The sequence below is a fragment of the Stegostoma tigrinum genome, chromosome 20 (genome assembly GCF_030684315.1).
Source record: "Stegostoma tigrinum isolate sSteTig4 chromosome 20, sSteTig4.hap1, whole genome shotgun sequence".
Taxonomy (NCBI): domain Eukaryota; kingdom Metazoa; phylum Chordata; class Chondrichthyes; order Orectolobiformes; family Stegostomatidae; genus Stegostoma; species Stegostoma tigrinum.
This window is the reverse complement of record NC_081373.1, coordinates 36,971,116-36,998,673: the sequence shown is the minus strand read 5'-3', so window position 1 is coordinate 36,998,673 and position 27,558 is coordinate 36,971,116. Positions and strand designations below refer to the sequence as shown.

At 38.6% G+C, this 27,558-nt stretch overlaps 1 protein-coding gene across 1 annotated transcript; it reads left to right on the top strand.

Moving 5' to 3' along the window:
* Window positions 1-11: 11 nt before the first annotated feature.
* bnip3 (BCL2 interacting protein 3) lies at window positions 12-27,558 on the top strand. The gene is made up of 6 exons (XM_048551444.2): window positions 12-208; window positions 12,856-13,036; window positions 20,184-20,268; window positions 24,173-24,279; window positions 24,787-24,936; window positions 25,528-27,558. Exons 1-6 carry the CDS (start codon window positions 169-171, stop codon window positions 25,571-25,573), a joined length of 609 nt encoding a protein of 202 aa, XP_048407401.1. The 5' UTR covers window positions 12-168; the 3' UTR covers window positions 25,574-27,558.

The following is a 27,558-nucleotide window of genomic DNA, read 5'->3' as shown; positions in this document are numbered from 1 at the left end:
TCTCCATCTCCCACCCCTATCTCCGGAAGTGCGCGGCCGAGTTCAGGCAGCTCCTTCCGCTCGGCGCTGATTGGCCGCCGCTGCCCCACGGATCGGGGATCAGTTTGTTTACACCGGAGCCGGAGCTGGGGGGCGGGGGTCTGCAGCTGGAGAGAACTTTCCAGAACCATGAGTGAACGGCACAGCAACCAGGAGGAGAGCCTGCAGGGTAAGTGAGCTCAGGGCTCGTCCGAGCGGCTGGGTGCGGATAGACCAATGTCCTCCGGGTATCGGCCCTCTCCCCGGGGACTTACCCCGACCCTGACCACCGCCGTGGAGAGGCCCAGACTCAGACCCCACTCCGGGGAGGTGGGGGAGGGGAGTTAACCGCTCCTCCTTTGCTGCCTGCCTCTCCGTTCGACAGCGGGTAAGCCTGATGATCGGGGATTAACTGCAGCCTGCCTGATTTGTTGTCCTTGCACCGAATCTCGGTACAACTCCCTTTGTAACCAAAGCAGCTTGTGGATGAGAGCACTGCCGCAGAATATAAACCAAATCCACACAGCACATCCGCTGTTTGTTCACTGAGTATATTCTTTCTGAACCTTTACTGCAAAATTCTCTCACAAATGAATTTTAATTACTTGCTCACTGATAAAACACGCAATGGTATAGGCTGCCTGTTTATTCTGTACGGAGCTGTTATGAATTTTCCCCTTTATTGGGATAGTTCTACTGTCGGTTAATGTAACATCTAAAATGGCAGCTTAACTGTAGAAGAAAACAAGTTCAGCAAAGACCGAAGTATTCCTCTGTTTTCTATGCCAGGTACAATGGGCTAGATTTTCTGTCCACTCCCTGCCCTATTGACTGGGGCAACGCACTGATTCATTGTATTTACCAAAGGATATGAACTCCTGATCTCTGATCTTCCTAGGGCGCTAGGGTCCTCAGTCTCTGACTGACCTGTGGCAGACTGGAGTCAAAATCTTGTTACAAAGGGCTCCTAAAGCCTCCTCACCTTTGAATGATCGACTTGTGCCCAGCAGGTGTGTCTCACATTCTGTTGGATTCATCTACACCGAGTATTATCCTTATTCCCCGCACCCATCGCCCCACTCACTTTTCAAAATGCACGCTCAAGTGACTCCCAGCAGATGATTGCAACTTGCAGAATGTATATGCGCAAACTTCTCATGAGATGTATCAATGGCACATCCCAGACTTCCCATTTTTAAATTATTGTGCAGAGCATGCCAGGCTGAATGAGCAGCACATGGGGTTTGAAATGCACCAAACAGTATGTATCCTTTAGAGTCTCAGCCCACTTAACAATTCGGTCAGGCTTTACATGCACCCCTTCTCCAACCCTCCTTCAACTTTTTGAAATAGCCACCAGCTTCCCATGATGTCCTAAACAAGACTATAAATTTTCACCCTATATCTTTACTGCATGTGTTCTGTGGCTGCTATATCTTGATCTTGCCTGTGACCACATGCCAAGAGGTTATTCTTGCTGTGGATGTACAATCTTGCATAGGTTTTGCTTTTTGCTTGCACCATGCTTCATGTTGGATATCCAAAATATATGCTTATGTGAATACTAAGATTTTTATATCAATGTTGATTTGAAGCAGGCATGCAACTTTCACAGATGGCAACAGAAACAAACTAAAAAGAACAACATTATTTTTGTAGTGTAGTTTGATATTGTTGCTTTTGTAATGTTTAAAGGATGGTTCATACTAACTATAACACTGCTGGAATTAATTACACCAAGGAATAAATTTAGAAAGTTTCTCTTCCATCTTAGAAGCTAACCTGTCAAGAATACCTTTTGGAGATGTTGTCTTCTTTCCCCAAAATTTTTTAATGATCAATTTTAATGCATAGTTGCAGGCTCATTTGATGAGACTCAACATCAACAGCTCATTTTCATAATATTGCCTCTATTCCCAAACACTGCTAAATTGAGTAGATTTCAAAAGAAAGTTGCATGTGGCTTGGCTTCTAAATACTCTAGAAGCAGTGTGCCTCAAGAAAGTTGTTAGCTGTGTATGTCAATATAAAACTTTGCAAATTGATTTGGAGCTAACCATATAAGCGTGGTTTGTAATGATTGGCGTAAGAAGAAACAGTTATGTTTATAAACAAGTACTACTCAGTTGGTTTGACAGTTGATCTGAATATTGAGTTTAATTCCAGTACTGACTCAGCTTACCATGAAGGACTGTTCTTCTCATCCTGTCCCTTTGAGGTGTGGTGACCTTCTTCTTAAAGCACCACCAGCCATCTCTTTCAAATGAAAGAGCAACCCTATTGTCATGTAAAACTATGGTGATGTGACTTACAAGTGTCTACTAACTTTATGTAATGAACTAAATTCCAAAGAAAATCATCTTGCATTTCTCCAATAAGTTGTTTTATTTTTCATTTTGTGCTTTTCCCTCCTAACTATCCCTGTCTATAAGATAGTAGGAAGGGTCTAGGCATGAAACGTCAGTCTTCCTGCTCCTCTGATGCCATTTGGCCTGCTGTGCAGGGATAACACCTTGTTATCCCTGTTTATGATCATATTTATGGCCCCAGACAGCAAGATTAACAATTGGAACAGTATCTTTTTAACCTTGGTGTACTAAACACAAACTAGATCAACAACCCATGCGTATAATTGTTTTGTATAAATAATCAAATAATTATTTGATTGAATAAAATTTGTTTGACATGCCGGGGCAACAAAATATAAAATATAACCGCCCTTTCTAAGGGATGTGCTCTGTTTTGGTGCACATATATAGCAGTCAGTACTATTGAGTATTGCTTGTGTCATTAGTTGTTGCACTTCAGTTTAGATCCATTTGTTTATGTGACATCTAGAGGGGAATGTACATGTGATCGCTCCTGTACTCAGTTCTGGTGCTTCCCTCTAAAACTTCCATAAAATGGGAGTGGTGTTCACACTGGATTTACTGCAGTAGGTCAGACATTCTGACTTTCTTTTCTTCATTCAAGTCCTGGGGATCAAGTCTTGTAGGGATTCTGTGACCTGATCAATGATCTTCTGTGATCCTCTTTCTATCATCTTGCCAATAGATTGATTAGTTCCTTGGCTTTAACAGTGTGCGGATACAAAGGGAGCATCGTATAATGTTCATCTCACATTACTCTAAAGATGTCTTGGCAATGTGCAGAGCTAAAATGATTACCTGTCTGGGCTGAATAGTTGCATGATCTCACTCAGAAAAAGACAATAGTTGGGATGGAGGGTGATGTTCTAACGGTACTTAACATGGAAGGTACATGTATACTGCAATTTAAAGGTAATTTACCATGAGTGTAGGGTATTAAGTCAAGTAAAAATGAGGCAAGCATCTTACTCCTCATCCCCAGAAGCATGCCTTGGGAATTCCAGCAATTTCTGGCAAACAAGAATTGAGAAATATGGCCACACCAGTATGTGTTACTCACAGTATGAAGCTTTGTAACTAGAACAGCAAATTTTAGAAAGTTGTTGCCAATTATTTTTACAAAGACAAAACTAAATTATCATTGGCTTTGCTGATTTGTCTCATTTGATTAGTTCAGAACATCTCTTCACTTATGGTAGCTAAGTTTCGATGGAAACATCTATCCTTTATGAGTTTTTGAAAAGTAAACAACTGTTCGAGTGACATATTTGATGTAACGTGCTGGGTCACCATAAGGAACAAAAATAGTCCCTGTAGTAATTGTGTGTGAAAGGCTCAATTCTATCCAGTGCAGGGAAAAAAGAGCTGATCATAAAGAACACATTATATGCAACTTGAATATACTATTAATACTGACATTAAAATGTTTGGGCAAGTTAATTGAAAAAATTTCGACCTGTAATCTAGAAAATGTGGTGGACTATAAAGAGGAGTGCACTTGATCAAAGCAGTGTGGCAGTTGCTTTATTTTCAGTGAAGGACTTGTGTACATGGAGTTAATGATTACCCTGTAGAGCAGTCTGAAAGGTCTGGACAAGATGCAGTTCACAGGAAGGACGTAATAGCTTCTTCTGCAGGAGGTACTTTTTGTTTCTTGTTAAACCTTTTTTAATAATTGCACAAATGTGTCCTAACCCATATCCCTAAGTTTCCTTAATCCAGATCAGCTCCAGAGATGCAGGTGATAAAATTAGCATTTATGTTACTGTATTGCTTTGGGGACCAGCTGTTATACTTGACCTGACTTTATTTTCCTGCTATCCAGATTTAAAATGCTGAACTTAAATGTACCACAAGGTTGTTTTTTTTAAAATGAAAATTAATGATAAAATATTAGTACTGACCCTGTAAATGAAAAGGGGCTAGATTGGCCTGTGTAGCGAACATGTGGCACCACTTTGTTTATGAATCATAAAACGACTGGCACCTTTGAAAACAGATCATGAGAAGAGTCATGTGCAATATAGATGTGGTGCCAGTGCTAATGTTGTGCAATTGTGCACTTAAACTGCTGCTTTGTCTTACCTTTGCTTGGCTGAACCCAATGCTAAATTCAATGAAGTGTCTTTTCTATCGTTCTTCCTAAATACCCCACCTTGTTCCAAGACCTCTAATACATTGTCCAAGAATTCTGCTGTATTTTGTGTTACGTGGCTGGCCATCATTCAAAGTATTGCAGTCCAGATTCACTTTTTCTAAAACTCCCATCACTTTTTCCAGACTTTAGGTAGTTTTAGTCACTTACAAAATTAGGTCCCATCTCATGGTGTAGCCAGTTACCAGTGTGGGTAGTAATAGATGCATGCAATAATCATTTAAAATTGTAAGCTGCACTGATTTATTACATTGTCTAAATACTGTAAATGGCTTTACTGCAATCCCTGTGCCTACTTTAGGGAGGTTGGTAAATATTGCCACCTCTACCGTGTGTTCAATTTAGAAATTTTATATTTCAGTTGAACTGTACCCAAATGCACAGTGAGTTATTGTCTTGTGCTTTCATTTAAGCGTTAAAACAGATGTTCATTTAATAGTTTATTTAAGTGTAAATAAATACGCTTTTTTAATAGTATAAATGGTTAACGAAAAAAGCTTTAAAAATAATCCTCGTTCTGTTTCTAACAAACAGCCTCATCTCCAAGCTGTTACTGTGATTTTATGAAATTCCTGCCTTATTGAATTATGATTACACTTTGCTTCTTGTGGGGTGAAAGAATGGAATGAAATGTTGCTTGCAGATTAATAGAAGCTGGTGTAATTAATTATTGGTGACATTTTCATAATTGGTGAAGCTTATCTGTCTGTCACTAGGTGCCTGCAGGCACTGCTGTGATTTGAGTTGCTCAGGTTTGTCCATCGTAATTTACTTCATTTGATGTCTGCAATAGTATTTGTTGTCTCCCAGTTCCAAGATTTTTTTAATTCTGTTCTGATATTATCTATTTTGTTCATAATGTTATTTTTAAATTTTTTTTATCAAAATAGTATTTATTTTATTCCTTGCCTCAGTTATTTAGTTCTACAGTACTGATATTGGTCATTTGATTTCTGCTCCCAGTACTATATTATTAATGTTATCCTGTGCCTGATTTTATTTATTTTTTTTAGTCTGCTCCAACATTATTCACTTCTCAGATTCACTGGTATATCTACTTGCCCGCCCCAACGCCTCTTTACTTTGTTAACTGTTGTTCTAATCCATTGTATTCTGCTACTCTTCTTCATAATGACTCTATCTCATACAGGTATTAAAGTTCATTTATAAATAGATACTTTCAATAAATGTTCACACGTGCACACTTCATACATCTTAACTTTTCTGCTAACTCTCTCTAAGCACTTTTCTGTAGGACATGGGAACATCTGAGCAGTATTCCTTTAATGGGTTATTTGGCTGTTAAGCCCCTTGAACCTATATACACAAAAGGTGTGTTTTCAGTTTTTACCCATGAATTCTCAGACATCGCACATCGCCAGGTATAATGTAATAAAGGCATTTATTTGAATCATGCAGAAATCTATGCAGCAAAAACGAGACAAACCATAATGTGCAATGGATTTTGACAGATACCAGGCATTTTTTGGATTTCAGACATACACTAGAACGTATCAGAAAATGGAAAATCAATTATTTTGTGCTTTTTTTTGTTTTAACCACCTGTTGATATTCGTAAGCATGTGCTAGAGGTGATGTTAGGCAAAATTTTCATGTACTTTTGCCCAATATAGATGTTTCAATGCCTTTTCTTGCATCTTTTATATCAAAGAGTTAAGGTTTGAATAGTTTATATAATGTTTCTTTCATTTCTTGACCTACATTCAAACATTTGTTCCGTCAACAATATGTTTTAATTAATTTTACCACAAAAATGGCTGTGTAAACACTGATACATTTAGATTTAACTAAAATTTAGCCAGATATAACTATGGTAAGGCATACAAGCATCTGACAGTTTTCGTCTGTGCAAAGAGATCAATCTGGTTGCTCAAAAATAGAGGGCAGACTTTCCTTTGTCTGGATCTGGACATTGTGGATTATCTGTCTGTATCATACAGAAAATAAATAGTCACAGTTGTTCTTGTTCTTCAGATTAGGGAGATGCGATTGAAGGAGGCTTGGCAAGTTGCTGGTGCATCTTGCAAGTTGTACACATTGCTGTTGCTGTGTGTTAGTGGTGGAAGGTGTAAATGATTAAGGTGACGGGTGAGATACCAATCAAATGAGTTACTTTGTTCTGAATAATTTGAGATCCTTAAGTGTTGCTAACAGATGGAGACTTTTCCGTCACATTCTTGACTTGTGCCTTCCAGATGTCAGAAGAATAACAAAGTCTGCATACTACTGATGCTGGAAATCTGAAATGAAACCAAAAGAATGCTGGAAACTCACAGCAGGGGTCTTGCAGCATTTTTTGATCGATTAAATAGAATTAACATAGAAAAGAACCGTAGAATCCCTACAGGTGTGGGAAGAGGCCATTTGGCCCACTGAGTCCATACCAACCTTCAGAAGAGCATCCCACCCAGATCCACTGTATAACCCTGCTTTTGCCATGGCTAATCCACCTACCTGCTCATCTCTGGACACTGTGCGCAATTTAACATGGCTAATTCACCTAATCCGCACATCTTTGGATTGTGGGAGGAAACAGGAGCACCCGGAGGAAACCCACACAGACACGATCAGAATGTGCAAACTCACACACAATTGAACCTAGGTGTCTGGCACTGAGAGGTAGCGGTGCTAATTGCCGAGCCACAATACCACCCTACATTTCATATTTCAGCATTAAACTTTCATCAGAGTTTGAAGAAGCTAGATATAATCAACTGAATAAGCAGACAAAAAGAGAAAAAGGAGTAGGGTGGTAAGCAGAAATGATTGGTCACAAAAGCTTACATGGTGAGATTTTTCATTGCTATCATAACTTTTAAATGTCACCATTTAATTTTTATAGAACATGTTCATCTGCTATTAAAGAAATGTTATGGTTTGGAAAATAACTGTGATATAAAATTATACCAGATGCAAAACTTGTCATTGTTAGTCAGAGGAAAATCATTGGTAATTTATATGTAATCAACTATTTGAAGAAGCCTGTGACTGAAAGCACTATGATGTATTTTGACCTTGAGTTTTTTAGATATGTAGGACAGGCACTGGCTGCCTTTCCAGGGAGGTGTATTAGGCTTCAGTGGAATTCTGGAGAGGAACAAGTGTGGCATCGCTTCTCTTTATTTCCACACTTCATTTATAAATATCATCAAAGTAACATCAGCTGGTTGTTCTGTGATTGGGTGGTTTGACGTAAGTAAGCACTAAACTCCAGCTCTAACGTGACTGTCACATGGTTTTGACAGGGTGTGTGCATACCAGGAAACGTAACGTACTTTTAAAACAAAAACAGGAGGGGGCTGTGTCAGCTGGTGAAGCATGCTTTTCTATAAATTTGGTCACGAATCATTATATGAACCTGTTAGGAATTCTGAGCACGATATTTTGTTGCTCAGTAGTTTTTTCTTGTATTCAATTAGTGAAGAATGTTGTCTAAATACCTTCTTACTAGTTCTAAATGTAAAGTCATCATGGTCTTACCAGATCATAGGAATGCTGTCCCGTTGGAGAGAGACGACTGGTGGTTTAACGTGATGATTACCACACCTCAGACTCGGGGAGAAGCTGAGGAGAGTTCTTTGTGGTAACCTCGGCCCATATGGGAATTAAACCCACTCTTTTGGCCTCAATCTGCATCACAAACCAGTTTACCAGCCAACTGAGCTAACTGATCCTTTTACAGGCAGTACATAAAATATGCAAATATCTGTCAGATTTTTGAAAATAGTAGGATCCTTGAGACACTGACACTGATTTTAAGTTGATTTTGACAGTGTATAGGAAGAGTGAAAGTAAGTGCTCTTTGTAGGTAAGTGGGTTTTTAACGCAGCCACGTCAATATCATGTCTTCAGGCTTCTTGACCAATTATTAGCAGCAACTGTGACATGATCCCTTCATCTTAGCTCTAGAGACAAATTAAATCTCTGAGTTAAGGGTGTTGGGGAATTTCTGCAGGACAAAAGAATCATTGTATCAGACCAGAAAGTTTATGCATTCCTACAAGAAGATCCTTTTTATGGTTGCACGCAGCTGCGTATTGTCGGAGAGGGCAGCTTTACAGTTGACACATATCCCTAGTTGTTTAGTTGCTATGCATGCGCAGACAGTGGTGCCTTTTGCCTTTGGGAAGCCAGCCAGAGCTGCAAACCTATGGGCTTTGACATAATTGCAGACAAATTTGATGTTATTTTTAGTCCTTATAAACAAGACATCAGCCACCTTTATATATTTGAGTGATTGGGAGATCCTGAGCATGTTTACATGAAAACTCTGCAGAGATCTGGTGGCAAAAGAATTGAGATGCTGATGATATTAGCAATCATTGATAACACATTGGGGTAAATTTTCAGAGTGGTGAGAACTTTGGACCCGGATTCAGATGTTCTACCCTCAGTTCTGATGTATCAAATTTTGCTGCTGGGGAGAAGTGGTGGGGTATGATTCATACATTAAGATGATGTTGTGCATATGGACAGCATGTTGGACATTAACCCTAATTGGGTATTTGACTGCAGGTAATCCAACTCATATAAATTAATTACAATATCCCTTGCAAAGTGCAGAGAAATATGATGTGAACAAACTTCCAGAAATGTGCATGGTTCACAACCCAATACCCAACTGTGAACATTTCAAGAAACCAAACTTAATTATCTGTCCAGGTAGTGCCTTCACATCAAGACTTGGATATCACAGCTTTCAAAGTTACACAATGAGCAACCAAACAAGGTGTCTTGCCTCGATATGTATTAAATCTCCAGCAGCATTGTTGCAGAGCATTGGCTTGTTGAATTTTCTAACTTTTTTTAAAGCATGTCTTGTTCTATCAGAGTAATGTTAACTGTATTTCTATCTGCAGCTGCCTTATCTACTGAGATTTTATAACAGTTTGAGCTTATTGTTGCTGAGTTTGGTGAGCTGGTGCAATGTCTGTTAAAACTTTTCAGGCGTATCAAAAATAAAAAGCTTCACCCGATTCCAGTCAAGTTTCTTAACTGGCTGCAAGGCACAGTGGCATAGAATCACAGAGCAATGCCACCTTGACTTAGTATAAATTGTGCTGATGTTCTTGTTTAAATGCATTAGATTGCTATAACTTCTGTCAACAACTTGGTTCAACTTGAGCCTCTTCAGTAAGCTCTCGATAAATTTGACTTGCATGAATCTTTTTAAACTGTTGCCAGTGGTAGATATCAATATTACATATCTGTTTTCTAACTAGTCTCATACTTCCGTCTCTCTTTGTTTCTCTTCTCCTTTACAGTAGGAGTTACACTAACCTACAGTACCCCCCCTCGATTAGTGAACATGTGCAAAAAAAAAGCTTTGCTAGTGTGCAATACTTTGTGAAACTGATAGATTCTATTCCTTAAGATCAGAAGTGCCTCCAGCTAATCTGTATGCCAAAATAGGACAGTGTGATTGAGACTGCTAAGAAAGTGGAAAAGTGATACTCCCATACTTAAGATGTATTTATTTGATTGTGTAGCGTCTTGATTCCCATATTTGATAATTCGTACTTTAAACACCCATTTGTCATTCTGGCAACAAAGACATTTAATAGAAAATCATGGCACAATTGTCATCACTGTCAAATTAAAGGTTCAAAAATATAGACTCGAGGAAGTGTTATTATTAAAATGCAAAATCTTTGTTATTCAATGCAATTAGACATATAGTACAAAGAAACAGGTAATTGATTATTTAACAGAGTCATTGATAGTGTATTACCTGACAACTTTATGCTGGAAACTATTTGGCTTACTGTGTGGAGCATCTATGTTTGCACAGTAGAGTAGCATTTTATTCAGTCCATTTTGAACCACTGTTATTGTAAATTATATGAAATACATAGAGAGGTCATGACACACTTTGTGAGGTTATATTTATGCAGAGGTCAAGTCTGAGATAATTGTATTACTTAAATTATATTACTTCCTGTCTGTATTTCAGAGAGTAGCCTGTTCTAAAAAAATAAATTGCACATATAAATACAGCAAAATTGCTCAAATAATATTGCATTAATTTAGAACAGTTTCATGAAAGAACTTCAAGGACAGATGGTAAGAAACTCTGCTTCAAAGTGGATTGTAGACCTTTGGGCTATTTTCCTCCTGATTTGATTTATTATTCTCACATTTAGTGAGATACTGTGAAAAGTAATTGTTTTGTGTGCTATCCAGACAAATCATACTTTACATAAGTACACCAGGGTAATAGAACAGAATGTAGAATATAGTGATACAGCTGCGGAGAAAATGCAGAGGAAGATAACCTTTAAAGTGTGAGAGGGCCGTTTATAAGTCTGAGGAAAAAGCTGTTCTTGAATCTTCTGGTAATTTGTTTTGAAACTTTTGTATCTTCTGCTCGATGAATGAGGGGTGTTTGATTATGTCTGCCACTTATCTGAGCCAGCGGAAAGTATATACAGACTCTGGAAAGAAGACTGGTTTTCGTGGTGTGCACACAGCCCAGTCCAACTGTCCATAATTGCGGTTTTGGGCAGAGCAGTTGCCCTATCAAATTATGATGTATCCAGAAAGGATGCTTTCTCTAGTGCATCCAAAAAAATTGGTGAGAGTTGCTTTAAAGTTGCTGCTGAAATTAACCAGTTAGAGTGAATGCTTTTTCAGCCCTTCTTTTGTTATGTGATTCTGGAATTGTGACGGCTATTGCATAATTTTACTCCCATTAAGCTAAGTAAAACTGTTACCTGCTGAGTCCAAATATAGCTTCTGCTCTATGTTTTATATGGGACTTAGAGTTGTTAAGATAAATAGCATTGATTTCAGATTGCCGTTGGAAGAGAGGCTAAAGAGTTTTAAGGTTGAAAAATAAAACCTCGTTGGTGCTGGACTGCCACTTTCAGAATGGCAGTTTGCCGCTGCAAACCTTTTGGCAGTATCACATTCTGGCACTGCAATTAGAGTCATAGACTTGTACAGCCCAGAAAGAGACCCATCATTCCAACTCATCCATACCAACCAGATATCTTAAATAAATCCTAGTCCCATTTGACAGCTCTTGGCCCATGTCCCTATAAACTCTTTCCTATTCATATACTCATTGAGATTCCTTTTAAATGTTGTAATATTTAACCAGCCTTCACCACTTTTTCTGGCAGGTCATTCCATACATGCACCACCCTCTGTGTGAAAAGTTTGCCCTTTAGGTCCTTTTTAAATCTTTTCCCTCGCATCTTAAACCTTGCCCTCTAGTTTTGGACTCCAATACCATGGGGATGATTTTATAAACGTCTTTTAGGTCACCCTTTTGCCTCTGACACTCCATGGAAAATAGTCCCACCCATTCAGCCTCTCCCTATAGCTCAAACCCTCCAAACCTAGCAACATCCTAGTAAATCTTTTCTGAACCCTTTCGAGTTTCACCACGCCCTTCCTATAGCAAGGAGACCAGAGTTATTCACAGTATTCCAAAAGTGGCCTATTCAATGTACTGTACAGCTGCAACGAAATGCACTGACCAATAATGGCAAGCATACCAAATGCCGCTTGCACTATCCTATCTACCTGCAGCTCCACTTTTTACGAATTATTTTTCTATTTATTTAGCCGTTCAGTATGTTACCTTGATTTTAAACTTCTATCTACACAACCTACGATACCACTTAGATTGTTATTGGCAAATTTTAAATATGTGGCTTTCTCTCATCATCTGAGTAGTTAACAGATATCACAGACAGTTGAGATCCCAATACAGATACCTGTGAAGCACTATTAATCCTATCCTTTCGAGTTAGTGTACCTGCTCAATATTCATAATCTGCCTCCTGATGCTCAGACAATTTCCTAACAAGATAATAATTGACTTCAGTTTCAAAAATGTCAGCATTAGCTAACTGTCTTATGGAGAACTTCATCACATACCTTCTGCCTGTCTATATAAGAAACATATATCAATATTTAAGAGCCCCTTTTTTTAAAAAAAATCACAGACAAGATTGAAGTGTAGAAGGAATAAACATAAGCCGAAATGGGGGAACTAGTTGTTTACTTTGCTTTATGTAACTGTTAACTGCTAATTTTGTTTTAACGTCTCCCCTTCCCCATAGCCCCATTGTGGATCTATTTATGGAATCCTGTTAAATCCTGCATTTTGTCTCTGTCATCGAACATGAATGTAACAGGATATTTGCACAATGTTGACATTGTAAAGAATAAAAATGAAACTTGCCAGCAACAGAGCTCAAATGCCAAGATATTATGGGATGTCACTTAATCCCAGACTGCTTGTACAGGGATTTGACAATAATTTACTTTTAATCCACTCAGGATCTTGGGTAGAGTTGCACTACAGTAACAATGGCAGCAATGGAAGCAGCACCCAATATGGAGCACAGGAACAGGTTCCAGCACCCACTTCAATCCTCAATGGGGAAATGGAAAAAATACTTCTAGATGCTCAACATGAATCAGGCCGAACCAGCTCCAGAGGAAGTTCTCACTGTGACAGGTATATGCAACATGTAATTTTGTGGGAAACCTACATCATGAATACACTTAGTTTATGTTGTTAAATAGTTATGATTGTAGATTGAATATTCTGTCAGTTATGCAGAAAAGAATTGGTGCCAGCATGCATTATATCTGAAACAGCAAAGATGGAATCTTGTGCTCCTAATTTACCTTTCCATAAAATAATCATCGTAACTTAAGATATCTTCTTCGTGCAATGTGGTAACAAGTTTACACCAAGAGCTAGAGCAATCAATGGTCTTATATCTAGCATGTATCTTAATGGTGTGTTCCATGGAGTGGTACTGCCTTGTATATTTTTAGCAATACTTTCCTATTTGTATACTTAATTCTTTTTGAAATACATGCCGAAATACCAGTTGCCTTCCCTATGACCTGCTAAACTTGTATTCCAGTTTTTCTAATTGATGCACAAGAGCTCCCATATCCCTCTGCAAGTTACTGCAGTCTTCAATATTCAGTTCCTTTATTATTTCTACCAAAGTGCATAACTTCCTGTTTTCCCAAATTATATTTTATCTGCCAAGTTTTTCCTTGCTTGCATAAGCTATCCATATCATTCTGCAGACTCTGACACTTGCACAATTCTTGTCACACCCCTATCTTGATATTACTTGCAAGTTTATCCTCAAAGTTTATCACTTCCCTCCTTATTATCTTCTTTGTTGTTTTCTAATGTTTTTCAAAGATTCCCAATTTTCTGGCTTATCACTAATCTTCATCATGTTGTTTATTCTTTTGATGATATCCGTGGCTTTCCTGGATAGCTATGGTTGACATCTCAGTGATTCTAAGAAGGGGATATCTTTGTGAGCTGTGAACTATTTTCTTAAATATCTGGCATCATTCCTTGCCTGTCTTTGTTGCTAAATTCCTTTCCCAATCCACTTTAGCCAAATGTGCTTTCATTCCTTTGTATTTAGCCTTATTTAAGCTTAGCAATGTTGTTTCTGACCTAAGTTCCTCACTTTCAAACTCAATGCTAAATTCTATCATGTTGTGGACACTTCCCTAAGAGATCTCTTACTGTGACAATTTATTATACCACCCTCTTCATACATCGCCAGATCCAAAATAACCTGACCCCAACCCCATTCAATCCTTGATACATTGTTCTAACACTGTCCAAAATATACACTCTCTGAATTCTTCTTGGCTTCCTCTGCCTCTCCCCAGTCTGTATGAAGATTAAAGTCATCCATATTAAATGTGCCCATGTTATTATGTGCCTGTTCTCATTATCTTGTGATTTATTCACTGTACAATTGCATAACCACTATTAGGATTGTAAAGACCACTCCACCCAGTATCTTGCCCTTTTATTTCTGACCTCCACTGATATGGATTGTACGTCTTCCGATCTAAGATCATCTTTTGCTATTGTACATATTCTGTTCTATACGAACAAAGCTGCCCCACCACCCTTTTCTTCCTGCTCTGTCCTTTTGAAAAGTTGCATATGAATTATTAGTTTCCTTGTAAAAATATCTCTGTAATGGCTATAAGATCATATCCATTAACCTCTACTTGTATCATTAATTGATTTATTTTGTTCCAAATACTAGTTGCATTTAATTAAAGAGCCATTAATTTTGTCTTTTAACCATCTTGTTCCTCTTAACCCTGTTTAGTGTTTTTCTGTGTTTGTACATTCTGTCCCTTCCTGTTCACTTTGGATATCATTTCACTAATAAATGCAGTATGATTCAGTTATATCCTCCAGCTTTGTAGGCTTACATTTCCATTTCCTCCTTCCTTCTCACCCCCATTAGTTTAAAGAATTTTCTATAGCTGTAGTTGTTTGATTCGCTTGGACACTGGTGATTGGAGACATTGGGTACTGCAAAGGTTATGAACCCTACCAAGATTCCAGCAATAACATTGCTGTTGGAGGTGCCTTCGGAACAGCAATAAGCTATGTACAAGAGCAGATGTTGGGCCAAAACAGAGAAACTGTTCTCACATACACAGGTTTGCAAATAACTTGAACAGTGACTGCATCAGTATCACTATCAGTATCACTATGCAGAGGCCACACTGCTGGACCCTCAATTTTGTTGTTGCCAATAAGATGTTTCAGTGAGCTGTTTAATTTTCATATAGATGACCCATTTGCTGTTCATTTTCTATTGATTATTTGTAGATTGTGGGAGTTTTGCCAAACATCATACCAGAGAGTCTACTAAATTTTCCATATGGCAAAATGTTGAATTTGTTCCCCACACACTATTTGGTCATTGTCCACATTTCCAGCATAGTGGTGATTCTTAAAGTTCTTGTGTGAGTCAGGAAGCACGTTATAATTTAACGGGCAAACTAGCCACTGTTGATGAAGTGCTGCCAGTTAGTGTGCTTTAGCGGACAAGACCATAATCACGTCTTAAGCTCCAACTCCGCAACAACTGTTTTGTTTCATACTTGAATGGTAGGAAATAACACAAGAAAACTGCAACCATGCAGTTACCAGTACTTTTTGCAAAGGAGCAAGTCTGGACTGACATTAGAATTATGGTTAAATTGAATTACTTTGTGTTGAGAGCTTCAGAGTTGATGATTAAGCGCTTATCTGATTGTTAAAAATGGAAAATTGTAGGTACCGTTTCAGTCTCCATTCTTTGCTCTTATTTTGTTCAGGCCACGAGTCTCCAAGCAGCGAGCTCTTAATGTCCATGCAAGCAAATAACATGTATTAAGGGAGAAATTCATGAGCATCCTTCCCTTTTCAGAGACACTACATGCTTGCGTCGATTCTGGCATTATCTACCTGGCTTTTCTCATTGACATTATTTGAAAGGTGCTGGATGGGCTGTGCCTGTAGTGGCCTGTAATGCTGTCTACAGCTGGGAAATCTTAACTGTGGTGCTTTGCAAAGGAGTTTCTTCCCTGTTAACTGTTAAGGCTAAAGGAAAACAACTTAGCAGGCTGTCGGTTCACACTACTGATGTGCTTCACAGCCACTATTTTCTTATCGTCAATACTAACAATGCCTGTGAATTGTTTGTTGCTTGCTCTTTTGGAAAGAGGAAAGGGATAAAAGTGGTTCACAGTTTAAGGTCAGAAACTATAAGTGGGTTATCCAGCTGAACTGAATGGGCAAGCTTTAATACATACCATTAAATCATCTTATTGTGTGATATTGTAGCAATAATCTTGCTGTGTACATGGTTTCTGAGCTATGAAAATGTCACTTTTTACACATTGGGGACAACTGATTTTCATGAAATAATAGATTATACTGAAATTCTTCTAAAGTGTGCAAGTTTTATTTGTGCTTATACTTCATGATACAAATATTGCCTGTATTAATCGTACAGTAAACTAGCCAGTTGTTAGAGGGGGTGACATTTGTGCCAGCTTGTAAGGTTAAAGTGAAAACGTAAACTTTGCGTAAATTCAATGACAAGTGGGATTTAGAATTTTAAAACATTAACACAATGTAATTATCTTCTATTTTGTATGACTTAAGTCATTATGATTGGTTCACATTGTGTAGAAAAGGAGTTTCAGGTATTAAATAGCAAAATAAACTCCAGCCTGAGCTATAGAGAGCCATTGAGTCTACAGCACAGAGACAGGCCCTTCAGCCCAAACTGGTCCATGTTGACCACATTGCCCATCCACGCTAACCCCATTTCCTTGCACTTGGCCCATATCCTTCTAAACCTTTTGTATACATGTATTCATACAAATGCTTGTTAAATGTTATTGATATCAATCTCTTCTGTTCACACGCATTCCAAACACTAAATTTATAGTCTTTAAAAAAATTTGCCCCTCTGGTTCCTATTCTTTCCCTTCTTAAACTCACGCCCTCCAGACCTCGATTCCCCACCACTGGGAAAAAGACTGAGTGTATTCACCCTGTCCATGCCTCTCATGATCTTATACACTTCTATAAGATCCCCCCTCAGTCTCCTGTGTGCTAAAGAAAAACGTGGCTGGTCCAGTCTCTCCCTATGACTCAGTTCCTTGAGTCCTGGCAACATCCTTGTAAATTTCTTCTGCTCTCCTACAGCAAGGTGACCAAAACTGAAATACCCCAAGTGTGGCCTTACCAACATGCTGTACAGCTGCAACATAACTTCCTAACTTCCATACTCAGTGCCCTGACTGATGAAAGCCTGTGTGCCAAAAGCCATCTTTACTGCCCTGTCTCCTGTGACTGCACTTCCAAAGAACTGTGCACCTGAACTCCAGTGCCCCTCTGTTCCACTGCATTCCTTAAGGCCCTGCCATTCGCTGTGAAACTCCTACCTTAATTTGACTTCTCAAAATGCAACACCTTATACTTGCCTAGATGAAACTCCATTTGCAATTTCTTGACCCACTTCCTCAGCTGATCAAGATTCTGCTGCAATTTTTGATAACCTTCCTCACTGCCCACAATACTGCCTATTTTAGTGTCATCTGCAAACTTCCTAATCATGCCTTGTACATTCTGGTCCAAATCATTGAGATAGATAACAAACAACAATGGGCCCAGTGCTGATCACTGAGGCACATCACTAGTCACAGGCCTCCAGTCAGACAAGCATCCTTCCAGTATTACCCTCAGCTCCCTACTATCAAGCCAATTATGTATCCAATTTTCCAGCTCTCCCTGGATTCCATGCGATCTAATCTTCCAGAACTGCCTACCATGTGGAACCTTATCAAAGGTCTTACATAAATCCACATAGACTACATCTACCATCCTGCCCTCATCAACCTTCTCGGTCACTTCTTCAAAGAACTCCAACAAATTTGTGAGGCGTGATCTCTCACACACAAAGCCATGCTGACTACTACTAATCAAACTGTGTCTTTCCAACTATGGGTATATCATCCCTCAGAATCTTATCAAGTAACTTAACTACGATAAATACTAGGCTTACTGGTTGCTAATTCCCAGGTTTTGCTTTGCAGCCCTTCTTGATTGAAGGGACAACATTTGCTACCTTCCAGTCTTCCGTGGCTAATGATGCCAATATATCAGCAATTTCTTCTCTAGTCTCTTGGATATATCTGATTGGGACCAGGAGGTTTATCCAGCTTCATACATTCTAACACTTTCAACACCACCTCTATTGTGACATGGACTGTCCCCAAGATATTGCCACTAACTTCTCCAAGTTCCCAAGTAGTCTTGTCATTCTCCATGGTAAACATGGAGAAATATTCATTTGAGGACCTCTCTTGCAGTTCCACACATACCTGCTCACTTTGGACCTTGAGGGGTCCTATTCACTCTCTAGTTAATCTTTTTTCCGCTAATATTCTTAAAGAATCTCTTGTATTCAGTAGCTATCATGCTTTTAAAGGTCTCCCACTTGCCAGAGGTCCCTTTGCCCACAAACAAACTACTCCAGCCAACCCTTGCGATCTCCTGTCTAATTCCATCAAAATTTGCCTTGCCCAATTTAGAACTTGAACCTGTGGCTGAGTTTTGTCTGTCTCCATAACTATTTTAAAATTAATAGAACTATGATCACTAGTCCCAGAGTGCGTTCCCCCCCCCACATTGTCACTGCAGTTAGCTGCACTGTCCTATTCCCCAAGAGTAGGTTGAACCTTCCTTCCTGAGTAGGGTCCTCTATCTAATACTTGAGCAATCTTTCCTAAACACATTTAACAAATTCCACCCCAGCTAAACTCCTAACACTATGGCAGTCCCAGCCTATGTTAGGAAAATTAGAATCCCCTACAATGACAACCCTATTGCTGCTGGAAATCTCCCCAGTTTCCCTGCGTATTTGTTCCTCAAATTCCCATTGACTATTTAGAGGCCTATAGAGCAACCCCAGTAACGTCACCATCCCCTTATTTCTTAGCTCCATCCACAAAGCCTCACTGGATGATCTGTCACTTATTTTGTCTATGACGACTGCTGTGATACTCCCCGTAATCTAAAATGCAACTCCCCCAAACCCCTCCTCCTTCCCCGTTCCCTACACCACTGTCTCATCTAAAGCATCTGTACCCTGGCACATTAAACTACCAGTCCTGTCTCTCCCTTAGCTGTGTTTCTGGACAATAATATCCCAGCCCCATGTACCTATCCACGCCCTGAGTTTGTCGGCCTTACTTGTCAGCCCTCTGGCATTAAAATAGATGCAATTTATTCTGACAGACATTCCTCACTCCCTGTTGTGTTCCAGCCTGGCCTGTCTCTTCAACTTGCTATTTCTGATTACTGTATCTCCTTCTAGGCTTGCACTTGCTTCGCTGCTGTTGAGGATCCCACCCTCTGCCAGTCTAAATCTAAAGTGTAAACTCTCTCTTGTCGCACTCGCAATTCTGCCAACCAGGATATTGGTCTCCCTCTAGTTCAGGTGCAACCTGTCCCTCTTGAACAGGTCACCTCTGCCCCAGGAAAGATCACAATGATCCAGGAATCTGAATCTCTGCCTTGTGCACCAGTTCTTTAGCATATTAATGTACCTCCTTGATGAAGCCTGTATTCAGTATCATCTCTCTAATCCTGTCTCTGCTTTCAGTAAAATTAACCCAAGTAGATCCAATGTCTATTTTTCTTGATACAGACTGTACAGAACTGCTTTAGTACCTGTGAATAGATATACTTTATTCATAAAAAAATCTAATTTTAGAAAATAAAAACTAATGTCAAAAGTGCTTTAATTACAAGAGAAAAAATTTGATAAAGATATCTGTCTGCACTGTTACTTTCATCAGTATTAAAGAAGCCAAAATCTGTCCCACTCTCATCCAATTTATAATGCGCTGGTGTTGGACTGAGGTGACCAAAGTCAGAAGTCGCACAACACCAGGTCCTACAACCTGTTGTTGTGTGACTTCTGACTCTCCCAGTTTATATAGGTCGTCCAATGTATAGCACGATTAAGTATCATCTCTACAGTAAGATTTCATCTTTGTTTCCGAGGTGGTTGTCTGACAGATGATACTTGGCCTTTGTTAAAGTTACCTAAGTATCATTAATCAAACAAAAATCAAGTCACTTCTCCTGTAGGTACAGAATCTAACTCAAGGCAGTAGCAGTGAATAGCGAACATTCTTGAGTTATTGAGAAAAATATCATTTGTTTCAGCAATCATGAATTAAAGTAGACAGCTGGTACTTTTGGTATAATTTGCAATTTTGATTTCTTTCCTTTTTATTCCCTATAGCCCTCCACGTTCATTGACTCCTCAGCAGCCTCGCTGCAGTTCAGAAATAGACACACATAGCAATGGAGAGAAAAACAGCTCTCAGGTATGATAAAATGAGTGAAGTATTTGATCAATCACATGCCACATGCACCTGTAGTGGAATTGTTAACATGTTCTTGAAGGTAATTTTGATATGATTTTAATCGGTTTGTGAACTTTTAGAGTGATCACAAATGATCGTCATTGTCACTGCTCACAAACAGATGCTGAAGTACAACAGGCATAACCAGTCAGGCTGATAACTTTCATAACTGTATAATTATATTGTATATACTTAGGCTGTTTATTCTTTAAAGTGTTATTAAGAACATTCTGCCTTGTGTTATTTCCAGGGAGAAAATTCCAAACTACACTTGATTCCTTTTTAACCTAATCTTTTAATCCCTTTAAAAAGATTGATTTTTCAGTCATAGTTGGCACAGTAATAACTCAGCAATGCTGTTATAAACTTAGAAAACCAACCCTGCATTCACAGTGGAAATCAATGAATGACAAAATGAATCAACTGTAGTTATAAGTAAATTGACAGTACTACTAAAAGGCATTTGATTTACAAAATCACAGATACATTATGAAGATGAGGAGATGGCAAAGCCTACGATAATAGGAGGGTATAATTAGAGTGTGACAAGTTTGCTTGAGCAGTTTTTGTTTTAAATCTGAGCATTTATACTGAAAATGTTATACTGAAAAACATTGACGAATAGTCCATATATTTGCAAAATATTTAACATATTGCTAGGTGTTGCAAATGTGTACAAGCTATTCACTGCTTTTAACTGTAGCCACAGCAAAAAAAAGGGGCCAAAATTAAAAGTGAGCTTAGAAAGTAGTTATCTAATGATGCTAATCAGGCAAAAGTATTTAGTGTCAGCACTTGCCCACGTGCTATGTTGATTCTACTCAAATTTTGCATGACCCTTACTTTCATGGAACATAGAAAAGTACAGCACAGTACAGGCCCTTCGGCCCACGATGTTGTGCCGTGGAATAATCCTAATCCAAAAACAAAATAACCTAACCTATATTCCCCTCAATTCACTGCTGTCCATGTGCATGTCCAGCAGTCGCTTAAATGTCACTAATGACTCTGCTTCCACGACTACCACTGGCAAAGTATTCCATGCGCTCACAACTCTCTGGGTGAAGAACCTCCCTCTGACATCTCCTCTATACCTTCCTCCTAACACCTTAAAACTATGACCCCTCGTGGCAGTCAATCCTGCCCTGGGGAAAAGTCTCTGGCTATCAACTTATCCACGCCTCTCGTTACCTTGTATGCCTCGATCAGGTCACCTCTTTTTTTTCTCCTGTCCAGAGAGAAAAGTCCGACCTCAGTCAACGTCTCCTCGTAAGACAAGCCCTCCAGTCCAGGCAGCATCCTGGTAAACCTCCTTTGCACCGTCTCCAAAGCCTCCACATCCTTCCTATAATAGGCTGACCAGAACTGGACACAATATTCCAAGTGTGGTCTCACCAGGGTTTTGTCGAGCTGCGGCATAACTTCGCTGCTCTTAAACCCGATCACCCTGTTAATGAAAGCCAAAACACCATATGCTTTCTTAACAACCTTATCCACTTGGGTGGGAACTTTGAGGGAGCTATGCACTTGAACACCAAGATCCCGCTGTTCCTCCACACTGCCGAGAATCCTGCTTTTAACCCTATATTCAGCATTTAAGTTCGACCTTCCAAAATGCATTGCTTCGCATTTATCCAGGTTGAACTCCATCTGCCATTTCTCAGCCCACTTCTGCATACTGTCAATGTCTCGCTGAAGCCTGCAATAGCCCTCAATGCTATCAACGGCACCTCCAACCTTTGTGTCATCAGCAAACATACTAACCCACCCCTCAACCTCCTCATCCAAGTCACTTATAAAAACTACAAAGAGCAGAGGCCCAAGAACAGAGCCCTGTGGGACACCACTCAGCACTGACCTCCAGGCAGAATACTTACCATCTACAACCACTCTCTGCCTTCTGTCAGCCAACCAATTCTGAATCCAGACAGCCAAATCACCCTGTATTCCATATCTCCTGACTTTATGAATGAGCCTGCTGTGGGGACCCTTATCAAATGCCTTGCTGAAGTCCATGTACACCACATCCACTGCTCGACCCTCGTCAACCTGTTTCGTGACCACCTCAAAGATTTGTAAGGCATGACCTGCCCCTCTCAAAGCCATGCTAACTCCCTTTATTCACGCTATGCTTTTCCAAATAGTCATAAATCCTATCCCTCAGAATTCTTTCTTAAACCTTGCTGACCACAGACGTAAGAGTGACTGGTCTGTAATTTCCAGGGATTTCCCTATTCCCTTTCTTGAAAAGAGGAGCAACATTTGCGTCCCTCCAATCTTCCGGTATGACTCCCGTGGAGAATGAGGAAGCAAAGATCTTCGCCAGTGGCTTAGCAACCTCCTTTTTCGCTTCCCAGAGCAACCTAGGATAAATCTGGACTGGCCCTGGGGACTTATCAATCTTAATGTTTGCTAAAATTTCCAGCACATCAACTTCCTCAATCTCGATCTGTTTCCTTTATTCAAAAGATTCTAGAAAAATGAAATTAGATGTATTAAATAAATCAGTCAAAAATTTGGGAGAACACTCAATTCAGTATGAAATAATTTATTATCAAGAGGTAGACGAAAGGAAGTATTTGTATAGAAGTATGCTCCTGCATGCCTGTAAAGTGAGAATGCATAGGGCTACTGGGAGAAGGTGGGGATGTGAGACTAGATGGATTGTTTATTTAGAGAGCCAGTGCAAACAAGGTAGACTGAATGGTTTAGAAATAAACCACTGTAATGACTAAGTTTTTGGTACATTTTTGAAATTATACATTTCAAAGTATTTAATGGTCAGATTACTTTAGGTAGAATACATTTTCACTCTTGGACCACGAACTAAGGCAGGAAGAGGGTGGCATTTGTTCAGTAGGTAAATACACACCCAGTGCAAAGGAAGTGGGTTCAGAGAGTCAGCAGTTCATAGAGGTAGGCCTTTCATCCTTAGAGACAGACCTATTAACAAACAGTGATTTGCCTGATAATCAGGAAAGTTGCGTTAATGGCAGCCCAAAATTGTCATTGCGGGGTTTTCCACAATTGTGGAGTGACTATCGTAGTCATTAAATTAAACCCATTATGAGGAGGTTAAAATAGGTGGTTTAATAAATGACTTTTATCTCTTTCATGCTGGGATAGCTTGAAAGCTATTTTTCATGCATATTCATGCACGAAATGACAGTGTGTTAGCAGATTTTATTTGACTTTGGCAAACATTACCATTGTTTTGATACAGACCTCACTTGTCTAAGGCTTTTTTCCCAAGCTTTAGAGCAGAGAAGCAGCTGTATCATGGCTCAAGATTAGTAGATAATAAAAACTTATAACAAGTGACTTCTAATGAGGCTGTTTATTTTTGGGGGTTTTGTACAGATTTTGCCTGATTTACTAAGCCTAACATTGAAATTCATTCATGCGCTGTGATTTTAAACATTCTTCACTTCATGGATGGGTCATCACTTATTTGAATTATAAATATACAGATGATACATGCATAGACCATTAATTTCTGGATGTTGTTTAAGCTCGTGAATGTTAATTATACTGCTACCAGTTAGTATCAGTGTAGTATTTAGCTATTGAGATGGTGTTGATTGTGAAGATCCGTTATGCTGAAGTACCCCATATGGGAAGTAGACGAAACAGGGGAATTCAGGTGATTGGAGTTGCTTGTAAGTTCATTGGGTCAATTAGAAGATACTTGTAGCTTCTGTAGAATTTTGACTCCAACTTTAAAGACCTTAGTATGAAGTAACTGTCTTTTTTCAAAAGTTATTCGTTTGCTTCTATAATCAAGTGGCCTGATGTAATGAATTTTCGCAAGTGTGATGATTGTTGTTTTTACATCCAATTCTATTTTCATTGTCTCTTCATTCAGTCTGAAGAAGATTATCTTGAGAGAAAGAGAGAAGTAGAAAATATAATGAAGAAAAATGCTGATTGGATCTGGGATTGGTCAAGCAGGCCAGAAAATATACCCCCAAAGTAAGTACACAGTTGGCTTATAATCCATTATTAAGCTTTTTCTGTATGTCATGTAACTGCTTTTAATAGCATGATCCGCAGATGTAGGTCAGCAAAATGAGGACAGTCCTGGGGAGTTAAAACTCCTTTCTAATAGAGATGTCCAGAATTTTAAAGCATTCTGGTGAGACCAATAATAGGTTGTTATTTCTGTTAAGATGGTAATGATGGGACATAAATTTAAAACGTAGACACAAGAAGCATTGAGGCACATCTGATTAAATATCTATATACAGATCGTGGCTCTGCCAGAAGCTACAAAGTAAGTTACATAAATAATTTTAAAGCGGATAATTGCTTCAAATGGTAAGTTGGCACAGGTAGGCGATTACGTTTGATCTTCTGTATGAAGAAAATCCAGCATTCTAATGGTCCAAAAGCCTTAATTTTTGTTATAACACATGTCATTTTGGTCACTGTCATATTGTTGACACTGTACCACCGACTAAAATATGTGTTCTGAAATAGGGAATTCCAGTTCAAACATCCAAAGCGGTCCGCCACGCTGAGTATGAGGAACACTGGAGTCATGAAAAAAGGTGGCATTTTCTCAGCTGAATTTCTGAAAGTCTTCCTACCTTCCCTGCTTATCTCCCACATGTTAGCCATTGGTTTGGGGTAAGTATTCATTCAATCTGATCATTGCTTGTTGGAGTTTGTAGTGTTGCATCAAGATCTACACACTGCAATGATCTAAATGTTTTCTACTGTCAACTTCCAAGTTTACTTTGGTACTCAGTAATAAAATTGTAATTGAAAAAGAAAGGTTTGTCCGTGGAGCTGTGTGTCCTGATGTGATCAACCTCTTGATTTTTTGTTCTTTCGGCCAGTTGGGAAGGGCTTATGCAACCCGCCTATGTTACTTAACAGATCTATGGGAGCCCATTCTTCAGAATTATAATCATATTTACAGTGGAGATCAAAGAACCAGTGCCATAAGTCTACCATTTTATCTCTTTCTGCTACAAAAATGTCCTGTGCAGGAAGCAATTTTCCAAATCCATTTTTAAAATTATACATTTATAATAGTCAGTGTTCAAATCTAAGAATTAACAAAAGCAGTTCACTATCTGTTAATCTCTCAAAACATATTGTCCACATTCTGTATTAGCCACAAGGTATTCAGTTGTAATCATTTACTGCTCATGGCTAGTGCTGTAATTACCCAGAATGCATCTAATTCTGTTATCAATTGATCTTTCTTTTTAGAATCTACATAGGTAGACGCTTAAGTACCCCATCCAGTGCTGTTTGAGGATATCCAAGTGAAGATGCATGCTTGTGATATGTGGCAGTTCCTGTGAAGAAGTCTTCAGAAGCAGCCATTGACAATGGCCTTGTTCACCTTTCCTGTAGTGCTGGGTTCTTGCTCTCTCTGCCAAGTGATAATAACAATCTCAAAAACTGTGTTCTTTATTGATTAGCCCCATCCCCTCACTGCCTAGTTAGACTTTATCTATTCAAAATAATTTTCACGTTCCACAAATACAGTGACATCGGGACTTAATTTTCATGGAAACCATTTCACAAGTTGTGAAATATTTTACATAGAAGTGAGAGAGAATAGTTTAGAAATTTTGGTTGATATGAATAACAGTTCAACACATCGCTGAAACAGTTGGATGCGTTACAATTTTCAGATTAATCTTCCCTCTGGGCTGGATGTGTAGGCGTTCAACCTTCTCTATACGTTTCTTCAGTGTTCCACCACTGGGAAGAATTCCTTCTTTAAAACATTATAACTGATAATGAAAGAGGCACAATTACGTGAGATTCCTAGTTATTTCTAACAATGAAGAGGGTGTAAAAAGAACAGATCTACGAAATTTAGTTAAATCTGCAAATGAACTCAAATACATGCAACTAAAGCGTGATGTAGCTGACTCTTGTAATTGAATACTGGGGTGTTTGAAAAGTTGAGATCTTGCATTATATTTGAAATCATTAAATGGAATAAGATCAATTATGATTGAAAATTTTGTTTAGGAAGTTTTTAAATAATCTTTTAAAAGCCAATTACATGATATCAAATTTATTAAGTTTACTTTGTATTATTACTGGACTTAATTTCAATGCAAAGTTTTTTCATTGATTGCACTTGTGTTTGTCTTGGTGATAAATTACAGTAAAAATATCCATAATATGACAACATTTATTAATGTACTGGATTATATGTGAAATTTTAAAAGTTAGCTTGATATTTGTGCTAGTTAGTATTGTTATAGGCTTGTTTAGAGTTTATGTAAAAAACCTACAGTGAAACATCATGATCATCACAGTGGAGGTAACCCACCTACCTGCCTGTTGGATAACTGGACGTTCCAGAATTTTGCTCATATTCTAGTATAGTAATTCATTAGGTATGGCAATGAAGATATATACAACAAATAATAAATGAAGCATTCACAGGAGCATTGACACATTAAAAACTTTGGTAATTATAGTCCAGACCTTTTACAGCAGGCATTTTATGTGCAAATGTGATTTACCATTTCTACCAGATGCTTAGTTTGGCATGATAGCTTTGATAAAATTAAAAATCATTTGAATTCCAGTTAGTTGGCCTTTAGTGGCTACAGAGCAGAATTTGTATTTCACAGTTTTAAAGACTCCACAAGAAGAATCCTCAGAATTTCAGTGTTGCTTTTCAAGAGTAGATCAGCTTTCTTAGTCTTTCTATTTTGCTAGGTCGAAGGCCAGAGCCATCAATGCGGTACATAGAATAAATGAAAAGAATGAGAGAGAAATTTGAAAGCATCTGGAGGTATCTTTGAGGGTACTATTTTAAAATGTGTACAAACAATTAAAGTTTAAGCAAAAAGAAGTCTAAGATTTCTGTTACATTCAGTGCACCATAATGAAATGTGAACTAACCATAGTTGGTTCTGTTTGAAAGGAGTATCCAAAATGTTATTATGAAAAGCTGTGAAACTGTTGTTAATGGAAAAGGATAGCATTATGTTTTGGCTGATGCAATCAATTCAGATTTAAATAACTCCAATTTAGACTTGCATATTTGAAATTGTGGGATCTTTAATTGGGAAGAATTGATCATTGTAATTTGATTAACAGTGCTTTCACTGTCCTCAGATTTGCTGTATTGAGGTGACAGGTTAATGTGTCAAATTTTTGCAAAATGCTATGTTGTGTGTTTCATGCTTGTAATCCACGTGGACATTCTCATAATTTGCTTTCAATGCTTAAAACATAAAAATAAAAGCATTGTATGATTATGTTTCA